The 15,641-nt window shown below is 43.1% G+C and overlaps 1 protein-coding gene across 3 annotated transcripts in view; it reads right to left on the bottom strand.

Moving 5' to 3' along the window:
• Positions 1–5,232: 5,232 nt before the first annotated feature.
• The window catches only part of LOC133127130 (E3 ubiquitin/ISG15 ligase TRIM25-like), a 15,879-nt gene continuing 5,470 nt past the window's right edge, over positions 5,233–15,641 (bottom strand). Inside the window, exons 1-9 of one of the 3 annotated variants that reach the window (XM_061239801.1) lie at positions 14,779–15,560; positions 13,903–13,998; positions 13,431–13,652; positions 13,147–13,306; positions 12,420–12,479; positions 12,055–12,114; positions 10,732–10,791; positions 10,367–10,426; positions 5,233–6,389 (exon numbers count right to left, since the gene is read on the bottom strand). In XM_061239801.1, coding sequence (XP_061095785.1) covers positions 5,857–6,389; positions 10,367–10,426; positions 10,732–10,791; positions 12,055–12,114; positions 12,420–12,479; positions 13,147–13,306; positions 13,431–13,652; positions 13,903–13,998; positions 14,779–15,369 — 1,842 coding nt within the window. In that variant the 5' untranslated portion in view covers positions 15,370–15,560 and the 3' untranslated portion in view covers positions 5,233–5,856. Of the gene's footprint in view, positions 6,390–10,366; positions 10,427–10,731; positions 10,792–12,054; positions 12,115–12,419; positions 12,480–13,146; positions 13,307–13,430; positions 13,665–13,902; positions 13,999–14,778; positions 15,561–15,641 lie in introns of those variants that run through there. The other 2 variants (XM_061239800.1, XM_061239799.1) reach the window with 2 other exon arrangements.

Genomic DNA, 15,641 nt, shown 5'->3' on the forward strand with positions numbered 1-15,641 from the left:
GTGAAATGATTGTTGGTGCCAGACAGCGTGGTTTGAGTATCTCAGGAACGGCCAATCTCCTGAGATTTTCACGCAGAACAGTGTCTAGAGTTTACAGGGGAATGTGCAAAAAACAAAAAACCTCCAGTGAGCGGCAGTTCTGCGTTCTAAGTCTACAAAATAAAAACCTATTTTATCCAGTGTCAAAACTGTGTGCTGAGCCATTCAGCGAGCAATTTATTAGATAGACCTGTACATCTGAGCAATTTATTAGGTAGACCTGTACATCTGAGCAATTTATTAGGTAGACCTGTACATCTGAGCAATTTATTAGGTAGACCTGTACATCTGAGCAATTTATTAGGTAGACCTGTACATCAACTTGTTAATGCCAATATGTAATCAGGCAATCATGTGGCAGCAATTAAATACATTCAAGCCTGCAGACATTTTCAGCTGTTTTTCAGACCAAATGTCAGAATGGGTAATAAATGTTATCTAAGTGACTTTGACTGTAGGCTGATTGTTGGTGCCAGACAGGGTGGTTTGAGTATCTCAGGAACTGCCAATCTCCTGAGATTTTCACACACACACAACTAGAGTTCACAGAGAAAGGTGCAAAAAATAAAAAACATCCAGTGAGCAGCAGTTCTGTGTTCTAAGTCTACATAAAAAAACCTACCTGAGTGTAGTCCACCAGGGGCAATCTGCCTTCCTGATACCACAGTGTGTAAATGGTAAATGGCAGGCATTTATATAGCGCCTTTATCCAAAAGCGCTGTACAATTGATGCTTCTCATTCACCCATTCATACACACACTTACACACCGACGCCGATTGGCTGCCATGCCTTGGACCAACCAGCTCGTCAGGAGCATTTGGGGTTAGGTGTCTTGCTCAGGGACACTTCGACACAGCCCGGGCAGGGGATCGAACCGGCAACCCTCCGACTGCCAGACGACTGCTCTTACTGCCTGAGCCATGTCGCCCCATGTGTGTGTGTGTGAGGAATGTCGAACATGCTGTTCACAGAAACATTTGAGTTTTGCCCTGCTCCTGTGGGATCAGAGTCTCTCCCCCTGTGTGGCCCCTGTGTGGCCCCTGTGGGCCAGAGCCTCTCCCCCTTTGTGGCCCCTGTGGGATCAGAGTCTCTCCCCCGTGTGGCCCCTGTGGGTCAGAGTCTCTCCCCCTGTGTGGCCCCTGTGGGCCCCTGTGGGGTCAGAGCCTCTCCCACTGTACAGTCGCTCGTGTGTGAGAGACGCTACAGAGAAGCCCATGCACTTTATTAGGAACACCTGTAACCATATTCATGCAATTATCTATAAACCATCATAATGGGGAAAAAATGTGATCTCAGTGACTTCTACCACTGAGATCACAGTTGGTTTGGTTGGAATATTTCTGTAACTGCTGATCTCCTAAAATTTTCATGCACAACAGTCTCTAGAATTTATTCAGAATTGTGAGATTTGCAGCATGAATGTGTAGCTGAGAAATCTGCAGAAATTGCCTGATGCAATTTCAAGAGGTCGCACTTATAGAGAAAATGGCTGTACTGAAGCAAAGTGAGAGCCATCCTCATCCTTTTCCTTATATACACATACACAAACGCATAGAACAGTAATAAAATAATAGTCTTTATCATCACCTCTGAGTACTAATAACAAGAAGAAAAACAACAGGCCTGACACTAGCAAAAGGGGGACAGTGCTGGGTAGTAAATTTATATAATAATAATAATAATAATAATAATAGGAGCACTACTCATTTTACCATGAAATACAATGAATAATAGTGTTATTATCGTGGTCTCTGAGGTTCCTCCCACGAGGAAGAGCACAGAAGGTTATGGGTTATCTTCAGGAGGAATACCAGGCTATAGTGGAGTTTTCATCTGCAGTTGGACTGCGGATAGAGCCATTCACCGGCTGGATGGTGTTTGTTATTTTTGGGCATTCTTACAGGTGACTGGATGGGTGAGTGGGTTAGTGAATAATGTACTGTATATCATCATGTACTGGTAGGGGTGTTAAACTGATGAATGGGGCCCGGTGATTATACAAGAGGTCAACTTGATGGTTTGTTATTGCCTTCAGTCTTTCCAATGTAATGTGTTCTGATAATAGGTGGAGCCACTGTGGTACTGAGAGGTTGTGTCTGTTTTTCCAGTCGTGCAGAAAGGTTTTCTTAGCAATTATTAAGGCGATCATGGTTGTGTATCAGCTGAGGAACAGTCTCCTCAGAGGAGAACAGATGGGGAGACTGGAATGCTGAGGACCAGAGGGGAGGATAGTTTGAGATGCTGAGGCCCAGAGGGGAGGATAGTTTGAGATGCTGAGGACCAGAGGGGAGGATAGTTTGAGATGCTGTGGCCCAGAGGGGAGGATAGTTTGAGATGCTGAGGCCCAGAGGGGAGGATAGTTTGAGATGCTGAGGTCCAGAGGGGAGGATAGTTTGAGATGCTGTGGTTCAGAGGGGAGGATAGTTTGAGATGCTGAGGCCCAGAGGGGAGGATAGTTTGAGATGCTGAGGCCCAGAGGGGAGAATAGTTTGAGATGCTGAGGCCCAGAGGGGAGGATAGTTTGAGATGCTGAGGCCCAGAGGGGAGGATAGTCTGAGATGCTGAGGCCCAGAGGGGAGGATAGTTTGAGATGCTGTGGTCCAGAGGGGAGGATAGTTTGAGATGCTGAGGTCCAGAGGGGAGGATAGTTTGAGATGCTGAGGTCCAGAGGGGAGGATAGTCTGAGATGCTGAGGCCCAGAGGGGAGAATAGTTTGAGATGCTGAGGCCCAGAGGGGAGGATAGTTTGAGATGCTGATGTAAGCCAGTCAGAAGTAACATTTCTCTCTCCCGGAGCATACATTGCACACTGGAATACTGGAGATGGCATAAAGATGTTTCATGATGATCCCAGGTCAGAATATAGTGATGTTTGGTGTTATTCTGATTGGTTCAGTGTGACTGGTGTAATGGTCTAGTTTTAGTAAGAGCCTACATTTGATATCATAACCATCCAGGAGCCGAGGGAAAACTGGGCAAAAGCTGTCTCTGTAGAAGCCACTTAGCTCTCTGACTGGTGGGGGTATGGCTATAAATCCTCTGCATTCACTAAGGCCTGGATTTTGGTGATAATGAGAAGAAGCCAAGCAATCTGGGGTTTTGTCTCCTTTCCTTTCATTCACCCAAATCAGATTTATCCAAAAGGTATATTACCATGAGAGGCACAAATACATATTTACAGCATGATGCAGTTATCATGAAAACTCCCAATTACATCATTCATAGATATGATGGGGTGGCCTGTAGCGTAGTGGTTAAGGTCAGGAAGGGCTGCCATTTGTGAGGAGTCTGAGAGCTGGTATGTGTCAAAGCGCAATACTGTTTGGACTAGCTTTGGGGAGTTTCGGGCTGATGCCAAAGGAGACAAGAGGAAGATGGACCGTACCCTGGATCCCTCCATCATCCAGAACTACCGCCCAGTATCTCTTCTTCCTTTCCTTTCTAAAACTATAGAACGAGCCGCTTCTACTCAACTTTCTTCCTTCTTTTCTAACAACAACCTGCTAGACCCCCATCAGTCTGGCTTCAGATCGGGCCACTCGACAGAGACTGCGCTCCTCTCCGTCAGTGAGTCACTCCATGCCGCATTCTTCTAGATCTCTCTGCTGCCTTCGACACTGTGGATCACTCCATCCTCCTGTCTGCCCTGTCAGCAACGGGCATCTGTGGCACAGCCCTGGACTGGATTGAGTCCTACCTCTCTGGTCGCTCCTTCCAGGTTGCCTGGGCTGGTTCGGTATCGACACCTCGGCCCCTCGCCACAGGAGTTCCCCAGGGCTCAGTCCTTGGCCCGCTTCTTTTTTCTCTTTACACTCGCTCCCTTGGCCCTGTGATCACTGCACATGGGCTATCCTACCACTGCTACGTGGACGATACCCAACTCTTCGTCTCGTTCCCGCCGTCTGATACGCAGGTTTCAGCCCGTATCTCTGCTTGCCTGAGGGACATCCAGAGCTGGATGGACAACCACCATCTAAAGCTCAACCCAGGTAAAACTGAAATGATATTCATCCCTGCTAATACCTCTCCCCATCTGGATCTCTCCATTTCCCTCGGGGATACCACACTCACGCCGTCACCCAGTGCAAGGAACCTCGGCGTGGTGATGGACAAAAAGTTGATTAATAACAAAACAAGAAGCAACATAAAAAGCTCAAGTAAAAACAAGAGCAAGCTATAAAAACAATGTTTACAAGGAACCAGCAGGGAGGAGAACCCCCAATGAGCTGCTGGTGAGGACTGAAAGTGCAACTTCTCCACCAGCTCTTAATTTTCCACTAGGGTTAATAATGTCATAATTTCTTAATATAAAAACACAACGTCTCACAATGGCTTTTTTTGGAGTAATATCGATGTGTTTTCACTCATAAAATGTTCCTCTTTGTGCTGTTCTCCACTGGGGATGTTGGGTGCAGCATTCCCACCATGTAGTAAAATTTTATTGACACACGGACAGGAACTTGCATTATGAATGTGTAAGAAGCTCCCAAATCCAAAAAGCATTACTTTTCAAAAATAATTTATTTTCCATTTTGTTAAAAGCATCTTTAAAACAGGTTTTCATATATTACTCAATATTACAGTCAGACAACATTGTTAGCCGTCTCAAGGCAATCTTTTCAATGTGCTTTTGAATGGAATTTGAGTCATTTTTGGAGTATTTGGAGAGTGAAAATGACCTGTTGTGACAGCCAGTCACCACAGATGCCGCCAAATCCACCAAAAAATGAAGATGGAAAAAATAAGGATGTTTTAAAAAAATAATAAGTTTACTTTTAGAAAAAGCTCTTGATTGGCCGAGACAGTTTTCCTGCACAATGCAGGATATTTTTATGTTGGATACAGCAGTTTCATTGGCAGATACAGGGATTTTGGGACTTCGTGGTGTAAAGTGTAAATCTATGATTTCTTCATAAGAACAAATATCATATTTGAGACATAATCTCATTGGCATTTCTCTAGCAATGACCATTGAGACATGCTTGACCACAATGGATGAAAGCACGAGTAGAAAAGTCACTGAAAAAAGGAACCCACACCGACAATCAGAACAAAGGGAATGTGTGAGAAGGCCGTAAGAGAGCAGGGAACTCTGGGAAATGAAGTGTAGAAGAGACCCGTTATGACCACCAGTCACCATGGGGGGGCGCTTAATCCACCACAACCGAAGAAATCGCAGATCAAGAAAATGCATTTAATATTCATAATAATAATACAATTTATTTGTGAAGTGTTTTTCCCAAGCTCAAAGCACTGTACAGTACAAACATTTCTAAAATAATAATAATAAAAAATAAATTGATTAATAACAATATAAAAAGCAACACCAAAAAGCAAGAGTAAAAACAAGAGCAAGCTATAAAAACAATGTTTACAAGGAACCAGCAGGGAGGAGAACCCCCAATGAGCAGAGAAATGCTATGTGTGATGATCAGTGTGATAGCCCTTCCTAAACAGACAGGTTTTAACTGTGTTCTGAAAGACTGGATGGATTCAGAAGTCCTATTGCACCCAGGAAGGTCATTCCAGAGCCTGGGTGCTGCAGCACTAAACGCCCTGTACAGCGATGTAATACTTCTAAAGGCGTCTCAAAAATCATCCATTAAGCACTCCTAAATCATCAAAATGGAGTCACAACAGTGACTTCACCAAATCTTATTAAATCAGGTTTGTGAAGCTGCATATCAAGGTAAAACTCGGCCCTTGGTGTAATGAGCCCAATATTTCATTTAATTCATTTTCTATCTCATTTCACTGTTTTATCTCACTGTTGTTCCCTCTTTTTAGTTACAGCTGATCTTCCCTTCAGTTTCTGACTCAACCCAGATCACACAGTTTTACAGAAGATCCATGCCCATAAACCCCATATGCAGGATAGAGGGGCAGAGTGAATGTGGTCTGGACTCTGTGCAGGAGGGTCATTGTGTCAGAGACGCTGTAGAAGGACAGAGTTCCTGCCCTGTGATCCAGGTAGACTCCTATTCTGGAGGAGGAGGGAACAGGGATGTCAGTGCGCTCATTATTGTGCCAGAATGAGTAACTGGAGGCAGAGCAGCGCAATCTCCAGGACTTGTCATTACGTCCCAGAGCAGCGTCATCACCCACTCCTTTCCTGCTGATGTCTTTATATGACACTGCTATATCAACCCTATACCCCCCTCTCCACTTAACCTCCCAGTAACAGCGTCCAGACAGACCCTCTCTGCACAGCACCTGGTCCCAGTCGTCAAATCTCTCTGGATGATCAGGGTATGACTGGATCTCTCCCACACAGGTCACCTCTCTGTTCCCCTCAGACAGACAGAGCTGTTTATACGCTGTGTTGGGGTCCAGTGTGAGCTGACAGGAATCTGATGGAGGAGAAGAGAAGAGGGCTCCACTTGCATTGTTGAAATATGGGACATATTCAATATTTTCTTCATTGATGTCCTTACCCTCACATTTAAATTTTAATTAGGGATAAAAGCATGAACGGCTGTTTTTGAACAATTTTTTATTTCTTTACAAAATGTGCAGCATAAACTGTAGGTCCCAGAGGAATGAAACTGCAGGTATGTTCTTATCCTCCCCCTACTCAGGTTATCACAACTGCACCTAATCCTAGTGTCCTAGAATCTAAATTCTTCTTTCATCTGATTCCTTGGGAAATTCCCAATTTAATATGCCCCGGGAGATTTTTCCACTATTTAAAATTTGTTTTGGGGGTATGGTGAGAATTTGGCCCATCTCCAACAAATTTGGCTAGAAACAATCTGCAGAGACAGAACCTCAATAATTATCAAAAGATTCTTCTCTGTTTATTGATTTCTCCTGTAATATAGCTGACCATAATATTTTAAAGCGAAGGCTTTTTAACATACTCATGTTGTTTTCAAACTGAATGGTGTTTAGTGGCCTCTCTTGAGGGAAAGGTTATTGAGACCGTTCATTTTGATTGACCATTCTATTACTTTGAAGCCATGTGTTCAGTAACTGGTGTAGAAATTGAGGCTTCATTGTACTTTTTATTTCAGAAATAAGCCTTGTTTTTCTTTTAACATGAATAAGAGACTGCCACCTTTCTGCCTGTGCTGGACTACGGTGATCTCTTAGATATGCACACTTCTGCTCAATCTCTTCACATGCTGGATTTAGAACAAACTGCAAAGCCATCACTCACCATTGTGAGCTATACTCTCGGGTAGGATGTCCTGCTTTGGCAACAACTTGAACATTGGTATTCTTTTGTGTCAAGTGTCCGACTGGAAAAAGGACATTTATGTATTCTGTCCCTTTGGACTGCAAAATGCTTTGCTATCGTTGAATGCTTTGAAATGCACTACAAAATAACTGTATGTGAAATCGATAGGATGTCAGTGTTTCCACAGATTTTTTGTTTTGCTTTGATTGCACTTGCTATTGATTGTTTTATATTGTAGTGTTATTTGTTTGTTGTACTGTTTTATGTTATTTGAAAGTGGTTTCAACATTTAACATTTTCAACCACAATGATGGTAATTCTTGTTACGTTACTATATATTTATATTTTAACTATATTCACACTGTCTGACTGAAGGACACATATTATCTTATACAATTTCTGTTCTTTTGGCTCTTTATTTACATCCATAATAGGTGATGAGTTTAGGAATCACCATTTTTATACATTTTAAGGGACCAAAAGTTGGAAAGTTGGGTTCTCAGCCGATTCTGAATAGTCAGGTGTATTAAATTGCTTCCTTAGTGCAGGTATATGAAAGCTTTCAGTATCTTGTCTTGATTCTAGGCTTCTGAGTGCCTTTGCAGTCATTGGTGTTTGCCAACAAGAGGCCCTGAGTTGTGCCAATGACAGTGGAAGGAAGCCATTATGAGGCTGAAGAATAAGAAAATAACCGTCAGGCTGAACAATAGGCTTTCCAAAATAAACAACTGGGAACATCCTTAAGAAAGACAGCACTGCTGAGCTCCAGGTGGACAGATCAGAAACCCTCCTCAGGAAGCAGGACTGGATGTGTCAGTGACTGCTCTCCACAGAAGAAGAAATGCCACAGGCTGATTCCGTGCCAAACCTTTATGATTTGCTCCACGTTTTGCTCTCATTATATGCAGTATAGGCACACACATGTAGTTCTTCCAAAATGCAGTTGTTTTGCATCATGGGTAGAATTGTGTTTTGTGTGTGTAATTTATTAATGAGGCAAGGTCTGCCAAGTCGTTATTACTAGTTTTTTCTCTCGCTCTTGTATGGCAAAGGGCCTGCTGGTGCGAGTCTGTTGTGTTTATCTATCATTTTAGATGTGTAAAAAATGGTGCAGTGTAAATCTTTCTGTTAAATTGTTCTTGTTGTTAGATGCACTGCATAGATGCACATAGTTGAAGTACGACTATTTTGTTTATGGTGGTTCACATGGGAGAGGAGCAACTTAAAGTGCTGAGTTTAGTCCATTCAACCCACAGAGCAAATGATCTCCTGAGGATTAGTCCACTCAACCCACAGAGCAAATGATCTCCTAAAGATTAGTCCACTTAACCCACAGAGCAAATGAGCTCCTGAAGATTAGTCCACTCAACCCACAGAGCAAATGAGCCCCTGAAGATTAGTCCACTCAAGCCACAGAGCAAATGAGCTCCTGAAGATTAGTCCACTCAACCCACAGAACAAATGAGCCCCAGAAGATTAGTCCACTCAACCCACAGAGCAAATGTCAACATTGGGCCTTGAAGGCAGAGCCACATTTTGCACCTTGCTGCATTCTCGCATTATTTTATTATTGCACGAACAGTCACCGACCACTCTATTCAGTATTAATTAGACTCATTATTTAGACTTCTACTGCTGTAGCCTATCCACTTAGAGTTATGATGTGTTGTGTGTTCAGAGATGCTCTTCTGCATGCCCTTGCATTACTGTCACCTTCCTGTCAGCTTTGACCAGTCTGGCTTTTCTCCTCTGATGTATCTCATTAACAAGGCCTTTCTGTCTGCAGAACTGCTGTTTTTGTTATTTGCACCATTCTTTGCAAAATCTAGCGTGAAATGAAAATCAGCAGTTTATTTTTTTTATTTTATACATTTTTCCGGATTTTTCCCTTTTTCTCCCAATTTGGAAGCCAATTGTACCCCGTCTGATTCAATTAGAGGTAGTAGTATTAGATACACCGCCCACACCCCGTCCCTCGGCGGCCCGAAGGAGAACGGCACGCCTTCTTCAAGCCGTCTCAAGGCGCCCAACCTGCTTATAGCAGTTTCTGAGATACTCAAACCACCCTGTCTGCTACCAACAATCATTCCACGGTCAAAGTCACTTGGATTACATTTGATCCCCATTCTGATGGCTGATGTGAACATTAACTGAAGCTCCTGACCCGTATCTACATGATTTTATGCATTGCATTGCTGCCACACAATTGGCTGATTAGATAGTCATATCATATGAATATGAAGGTGTAATAAAGTAAAAATGTTACAACAGTTGATGTCGTATTATATATAGTTTTGTTCACTGTAAATATTGGCACTTCATTTTTGAGAACCTGCACTTGAAAAAAATAAACTTCACCATGTTCTTCACTCCTTGCTGCCATCATGAATTCTGTAGTCTACAGATCTGCTCAAGTTCAATCAAATTCCTTCACACTCATTGGATGGCGCATCATCCCACAGCAAGGCAATGCTCCCAAACACACACCAGTGCTCTCTTTCTTCTTCATGATTTCATTAGGTTTCTTCTGGAAAGCCCATTGTTTAGCCTGTCTCTAACTGTTTTTTCTTCTTATTTCTCAGCCTCATAATGGTCTTCTCTGGGCCTCATGTTTACAAAGAACAGTAACAGACTCCAGAGACAATCAAAAGCCTAGAATCAAGATACTGAAGGCTTTCTTATGCCTTCACAAAGGAAGCAATTGAATATACCTGACTATTCAGAAGCAGTTTAGAAGCCAACTGTCCAATTACTTTTGGTCCATAAAAATGGGGGCAGGGGGGCTATGTATGAAAAGGAATGTCATTCCTACACGCATCACTGGATATTGATACTAATACCCTCAAAGTAAAGGGGCAGTCTGCATTATTCATTGTTTCATTTCTTTTCATAATGTGCTGGAGCCAAAGAACTGAAACTCTACCAGCTGTCCAAGTACATACGCAATGTACTGTATGATCCATTTGTTTAATACCAGGATGACTGCAGCTGAATTAACAGAGATCTGATGGAGGAGAAGATGTATGACATCTCTAGAGCCAGTCACTTATAAATATAGAAAATTATAAATTATAATCTACTTCTTCATATTCCCCCATAATCTCATGTTGCTTCATTCTTTGCATTGGGGCTGAAATACAGACTCACATTGTAAAAAGTCCTCTCTGGTCTTGGGCTCTTCAGGGCCAACAATAGGGACTCTTCCCACTGTGGAGAGAGATCACAACATGAGCTCTTAAAGATTACAATTTATTAGACTAAGCAGGAGACAATCCTCCCCTGGAGCAATGCAGGGTTAAGGGCCTTGCTCAAGGGCCCAACATCTGTGCAGATCTTATTGTGGCTACTCCAGGATTAGAACCACCGACCTTGCGTGTCCCAGTCATTTACCTTAACCACTACGCTACAGGCCGCCCTATCATTCCATCGTCAAATTATAATCTATTTCTTCATATTCCCCCATAATCTCATGTTGCTTCATTCTATGCATTGGGGCTGAAATACAGACTCACATTGTAAGAAGTCCTCTCTGGTCTTGGGCTCTTCAGGGCCAACAATATGGACATCTCCCACTGTGGAGAGAGATCACAACGTGAGCTCTGAAAGAGTACCTTCTTTTATCAGTTCCCAGTGAAATATAATGCTAATTTCACAGTGGAAAAATATGTGGAATCACACTTTACAATAAGGTAGATGAAAATGGCATTAATATGAATGAACTGATATACTGTTTAAATACATGAAGGATCCAGCATCAGTATCAGTCCCAGCTATTCTTCTAAAACTGAGCAAAGATGCAGTGAGATGAGAAAAGATGGTAATGTTTTAGGATGAAATATTGAGTTTGAGAAGATCTTCATTCGGCATCTCTGAAAGGAATCTTTCTAAACCTTGCAGTCTCCTCTCATCTCTCCAAAGCAGCTATCATCCTACAGACAGACTCCAGAGACGATCAAAAGCCTAGAATCAAGATACTGAAGGATTTCTTATGCCTTCACAAAGGAAGCAATTGAATATACCTGACTATTCAGATGCAGTTTAGAAGCCAACTGTCCAATTACTTTTGGTCCATAAAAATTGGGGGGGGGGGCTATGTATGAAAAGGAATGTAATTCCTACACTTATCACTGGATATTGATGCTAATACCCTCAAAGTAAAGGGGCAGTCTGCACTATTCATTGTCCATCCATCCATCCATCCATTATCTGAACCCGCTTATCCTGATCAGGGTCACAGGGGGGCTGGAGCCTATCCCAGCATACATTGGGCGAAAGGCAGGAATACACCCTGGACAGGTCGCCAGTCCATCGCAGGGCACACGCACCATTCACTCACACAGTCACACCTACGGGCAATTTAGACTCTCCAATCAGCCTAACCTGCATGTCTTTGGACTGTGGGAGGAAACCGGAGTACCCGGAGGAAACCCACGCAGACACGGGGAGAACATGCAAACTCCGCACAGAGAGGCCCCGGCCGACGGGGATTCGAACCCAGGACCTCCTTGCTGTGAGGCGGCAGTGCTACCCACTGCACCAACAATTCATTGTTTCATTTCAAATTATGATTTCTTTTCATAATGTGCTGGAGCCAAAGAACTGAAACTCTACCAGCTGTCCAAGTACATACGCAATGTACTGTATGATCCATTTGTTTAATACCAGGATGACTGCAGCTGAATTAACAGAAATCTGATGGAGGAGAAGATGTATAACATCTCTAGAGCCAGTCACTTATAAAAATAGAAAATTATAAATTATAATCTACTTCTTCATATTCCCCCATAATCTCATGTTGCTTCATTCTTCGCATTGGGGCTGAAATACAGACTCACATTGTAAGAAGTCCTCTCTGGTCTTGGGTTCTTCAGGGCCAACAATACGGACTCTTCCCACTGTGGAGAGAGATCACAACATGAGCTCTGAAAGATTACAATTTATTGGACTAAACAGGAGACAATCCTCCCCTGGAGCAATGCAGGGTTAAGGGCCTTGCTCAAGGGCCCAACAGCTATGCAGATGTTATTGTGGATACTCCAGGATTAGAACCACCGACCTTGCATGTCCCAGTCATTTACCTTAACCACTACGCTACAGGCCGCCCTATCATTCCATTGTCAAATTATAATCTATTTCTTCATATTCCCCCATAATCTCATGTTGCTTCATTCTATGCATTGGGGCTGAAATACAGACTCACATTGTAAGAAGTCCTCTCTGGTCTTGGGCTCTTCAGGGCCAACAATATGGACTTCTCCCACTGTGGAGAGAGATCACAACGTGAGCTCTGAAAGAGTACCTTCTTCTTTTATCATTTCCCATTTTATCAATTTCACAGTGGAAAAATATGTGGAATCACACTTTACAATAAGGTAGATGAAAATGGCATTAACATGAATGAACTGTTCAAATACATGAAGGATCCAGCATCAGTGTCAGTCCCAGCTATTCTTCTAAAAATGAGCAAAGATGCAGTGAGATGAGACAAGATGGTAATTTTTTATGATGAAATACTGAGTTTGAGAAGATCTTCATTCGGCATCTCTGAAAGGAATCTTTCTAAACCTTGCAGTCTCCTCTCATCTCTCCAAAGCAGCTTTCATCCTAGCAAGTAAAGACTGGAGATACTTTGTTCTCTGAAGCGTAAACAAAGCTTTGACTGTCCAGTTTTATGGTTATAGACTGCCTCATAACACACTGGGTGCTTTCAATGTCTCATCCCTACACATATTGTGGCTCATTTGGAGCTTCAAGTGTCACTCCACACTGTGATATATAACCTGTGAGACAGACTGAAATTTCACTCACCCCTCTCATTAATAACATATAACCTGTGATAGAGCCTTTCATGATGTAAAAGTGAATCTCACCAGTGTGTTGTCTGCAGTGCCTAAACACACTTTCTGCAGCAGGGTTTGTCCACCAACCTTTTCCTGAAACTTTGACCAACTTTGCCTTGAAAATGTCCTCCATTTGCTCTTTCAGTTCAGAGACAGATTTCCTCACAGCCTTAAAAGAGATGTGTGGACTGACAGTGATGCTGGGTAAGTCTCCAGGTCCAGGAGGGGCACAGAGAGACTGACAGCTCTGCAGACAGACATAGAACAGTCTCAGTACAGATCGATGTGCAGATGCCAGGAGCAGATCTTTGTAAAAGAGGAACACACCTCACCATGTGTGTACAGTGTACATGTGCAGACAATGATGTTACCTGGAGGAAATGGATGTGATCCTCTGTGTGTGAAAGCTGCTCCAGCTCAGCGTCTCTCCTCCTCAGCTCAGCAATCTCCTGCTCCAGTCGCTCCAGGAGTCCTTCAGCCCGACTCACTTCAGCCTTCTCCTGATCTCTGATCAGCTCTTCAACCTCAGAGCACCTTCTCTCAATGGAGCGGATCATCTCAGTAAAGATCCTCTCACTGCCGTCCACTGCTGCCTGTGCAGAGCACTGTTAGAGGAGACACAGAGAGAGGAGGGCTGTACATTTTAACTAGGCCTTTCACTCAGCTCTTACTGGGACCCCAGACAGTTCCCCACAGTGTGGCTCAGTGGGATTGAGCCCCACAGGGCTGGAAAGTGGCCCAACACTGGGCTCCTCACTGGCTGACTGGAGGAGAGCCCTGGCTGAGCCCTGAAATGGCTCCTCCAGCAGCCAGCTGTTGTCTTCTCCTCTGGTCAGTACCCACCTTGAGTGACTGCACAGCCTGTCTCAGATCCTGCAGCTCCTTCTCTCTCTCCTGGATTCTCTGCTGGAATTTACTCTGTGTCGCCCCCAGCTGCTTCTGTGGATAGAGTGATCATTTCCCCCCAGGTATATTATAATAGTTAAATTATATCATATAACAATGTTGAACTACATTCCCTCATTCAAAACGGTAAACTGGTAACATTTTACAATAATGTTACATTAATTATCATTTACTAATGTAAATAACTCACATTTACATTAGTGTCACAGTAATTAATCTATACAGCTTGGTTTAGGTATTTGTACATAATTCATTCATATTATCAACTCCATTAGTTCATGCCAATTCATACTGGAAAAAAAACGTAATGTATTTATTTTTGGTTTATTAATTATACATTCATCCTTTAGCTTGCTAATGTGGAAATATCCAAGTAATTAATACATTAGATAGAAAAGTCAATTTCATGCTTAAATTGTACTTCATTAATTCATTTTTTAACAACCCCACAAGTAAATGCAAATTAATGAAACCTTATTGTATTGCTTAAGGTACAGCAGGTGAGTGTGTGGAAGTGTACTGGCCTCATAGGTAAAGCTTCTAAACTGTGTGAGTGAACTAGCTCCTCCAGCCGTGTTGATTCTCATTCAGGGAGTGAATAGGGGGGTGAGGGGGGTGAACAGAGCTGTCACACAGAGCTGACTTGGGCTCACTTCCTGCTCTTACTGATCTTCGGTCCAGTCCTTTTCAAATGTATAAACATTTAAAAACATACTTATGAATAAATAAAATAAATTAACATACATCATTGCTAAAAATCAAGATGATATCTGGAATTACTGATAAAATAGTGTTATGGGTAAGAGTCTTTACCTGTTTCTCAGTCCTTTCTGCTGCAGCTGAGACTGTATCATGGCCTCTGTGTTCATCCATCACACACAGATAACAGATACACTGCTGATCGGTAAGACAATAAACCTCCAGAAGTTTGTCATGATGAGAGCAGATCTTCTCCTGCAGGTTTCCAGTGGCTTTCACCAGTTTGTGCTTCTTAAGAGGAGGAGATTCATAGTGAGGCTGGAGGTGAGTTTCACAGTAAGAGGCCAGACACACCAGACAGGAATTGACAGATTTGCGCTTTCTCCCAGCACAGACATCACACGCCACGTCTCCAAGGCCAGCGTAAAAGTGAGCAGGTGGAGCAGCTTGGAGTCCTGTCTTCTTCAGTTTCTCCACCACTTCAGCCAGCATGGTGTTTTTGTTCAGAACAGGCCTTGGGGTGAAGGTCTTTCTGCACTGGGGACAGCTGTAGACACCAGTATGATCATACTGATCCCAGCAGTCCTTAATACAGTCCATACAGTAATTGTGTCCACACGGAATAGTCACCGCCTCCTTCAGTAGATCCAGACAGATTGAACAGCTGAACTGTTCCTGATCCAGTAAACCTCCACATTCAGCCATTTCACTGCTCACACTGACACAGACAGAGCTCTTTTTTGTTTGTTTCTCTGAAATAAGACGGAGTTAAGTTTTGTTTTCCCTGAAACTGCGTGACAAAGAGAGAGGGAGGGACTTCCTGGTTCTTCTCACAGCTGCAGGAGGTGTGGTGTTGGACTGAGGCCAGGCTGAACAGAGCAAGCTGAGCAGAGAGTTCAGATTCATAAGGAAATATTTCATCTTAGGGACCAAAGGGCAGATTTGGAAGGCTGTGAGATTTGTGAGCATTAAAGGCC

This window comes from Conger conger, chromosome 4, assembly GCF_963514075.1.
Source record: "Conger conger chromosome 4, fConCon1.1, whole genome shotgun sequence".
NCBI lineage: Eukaryota > Metazoa > Chordata > Actinopteri > Anguilliformes > Congridae > Conger > Conger conger.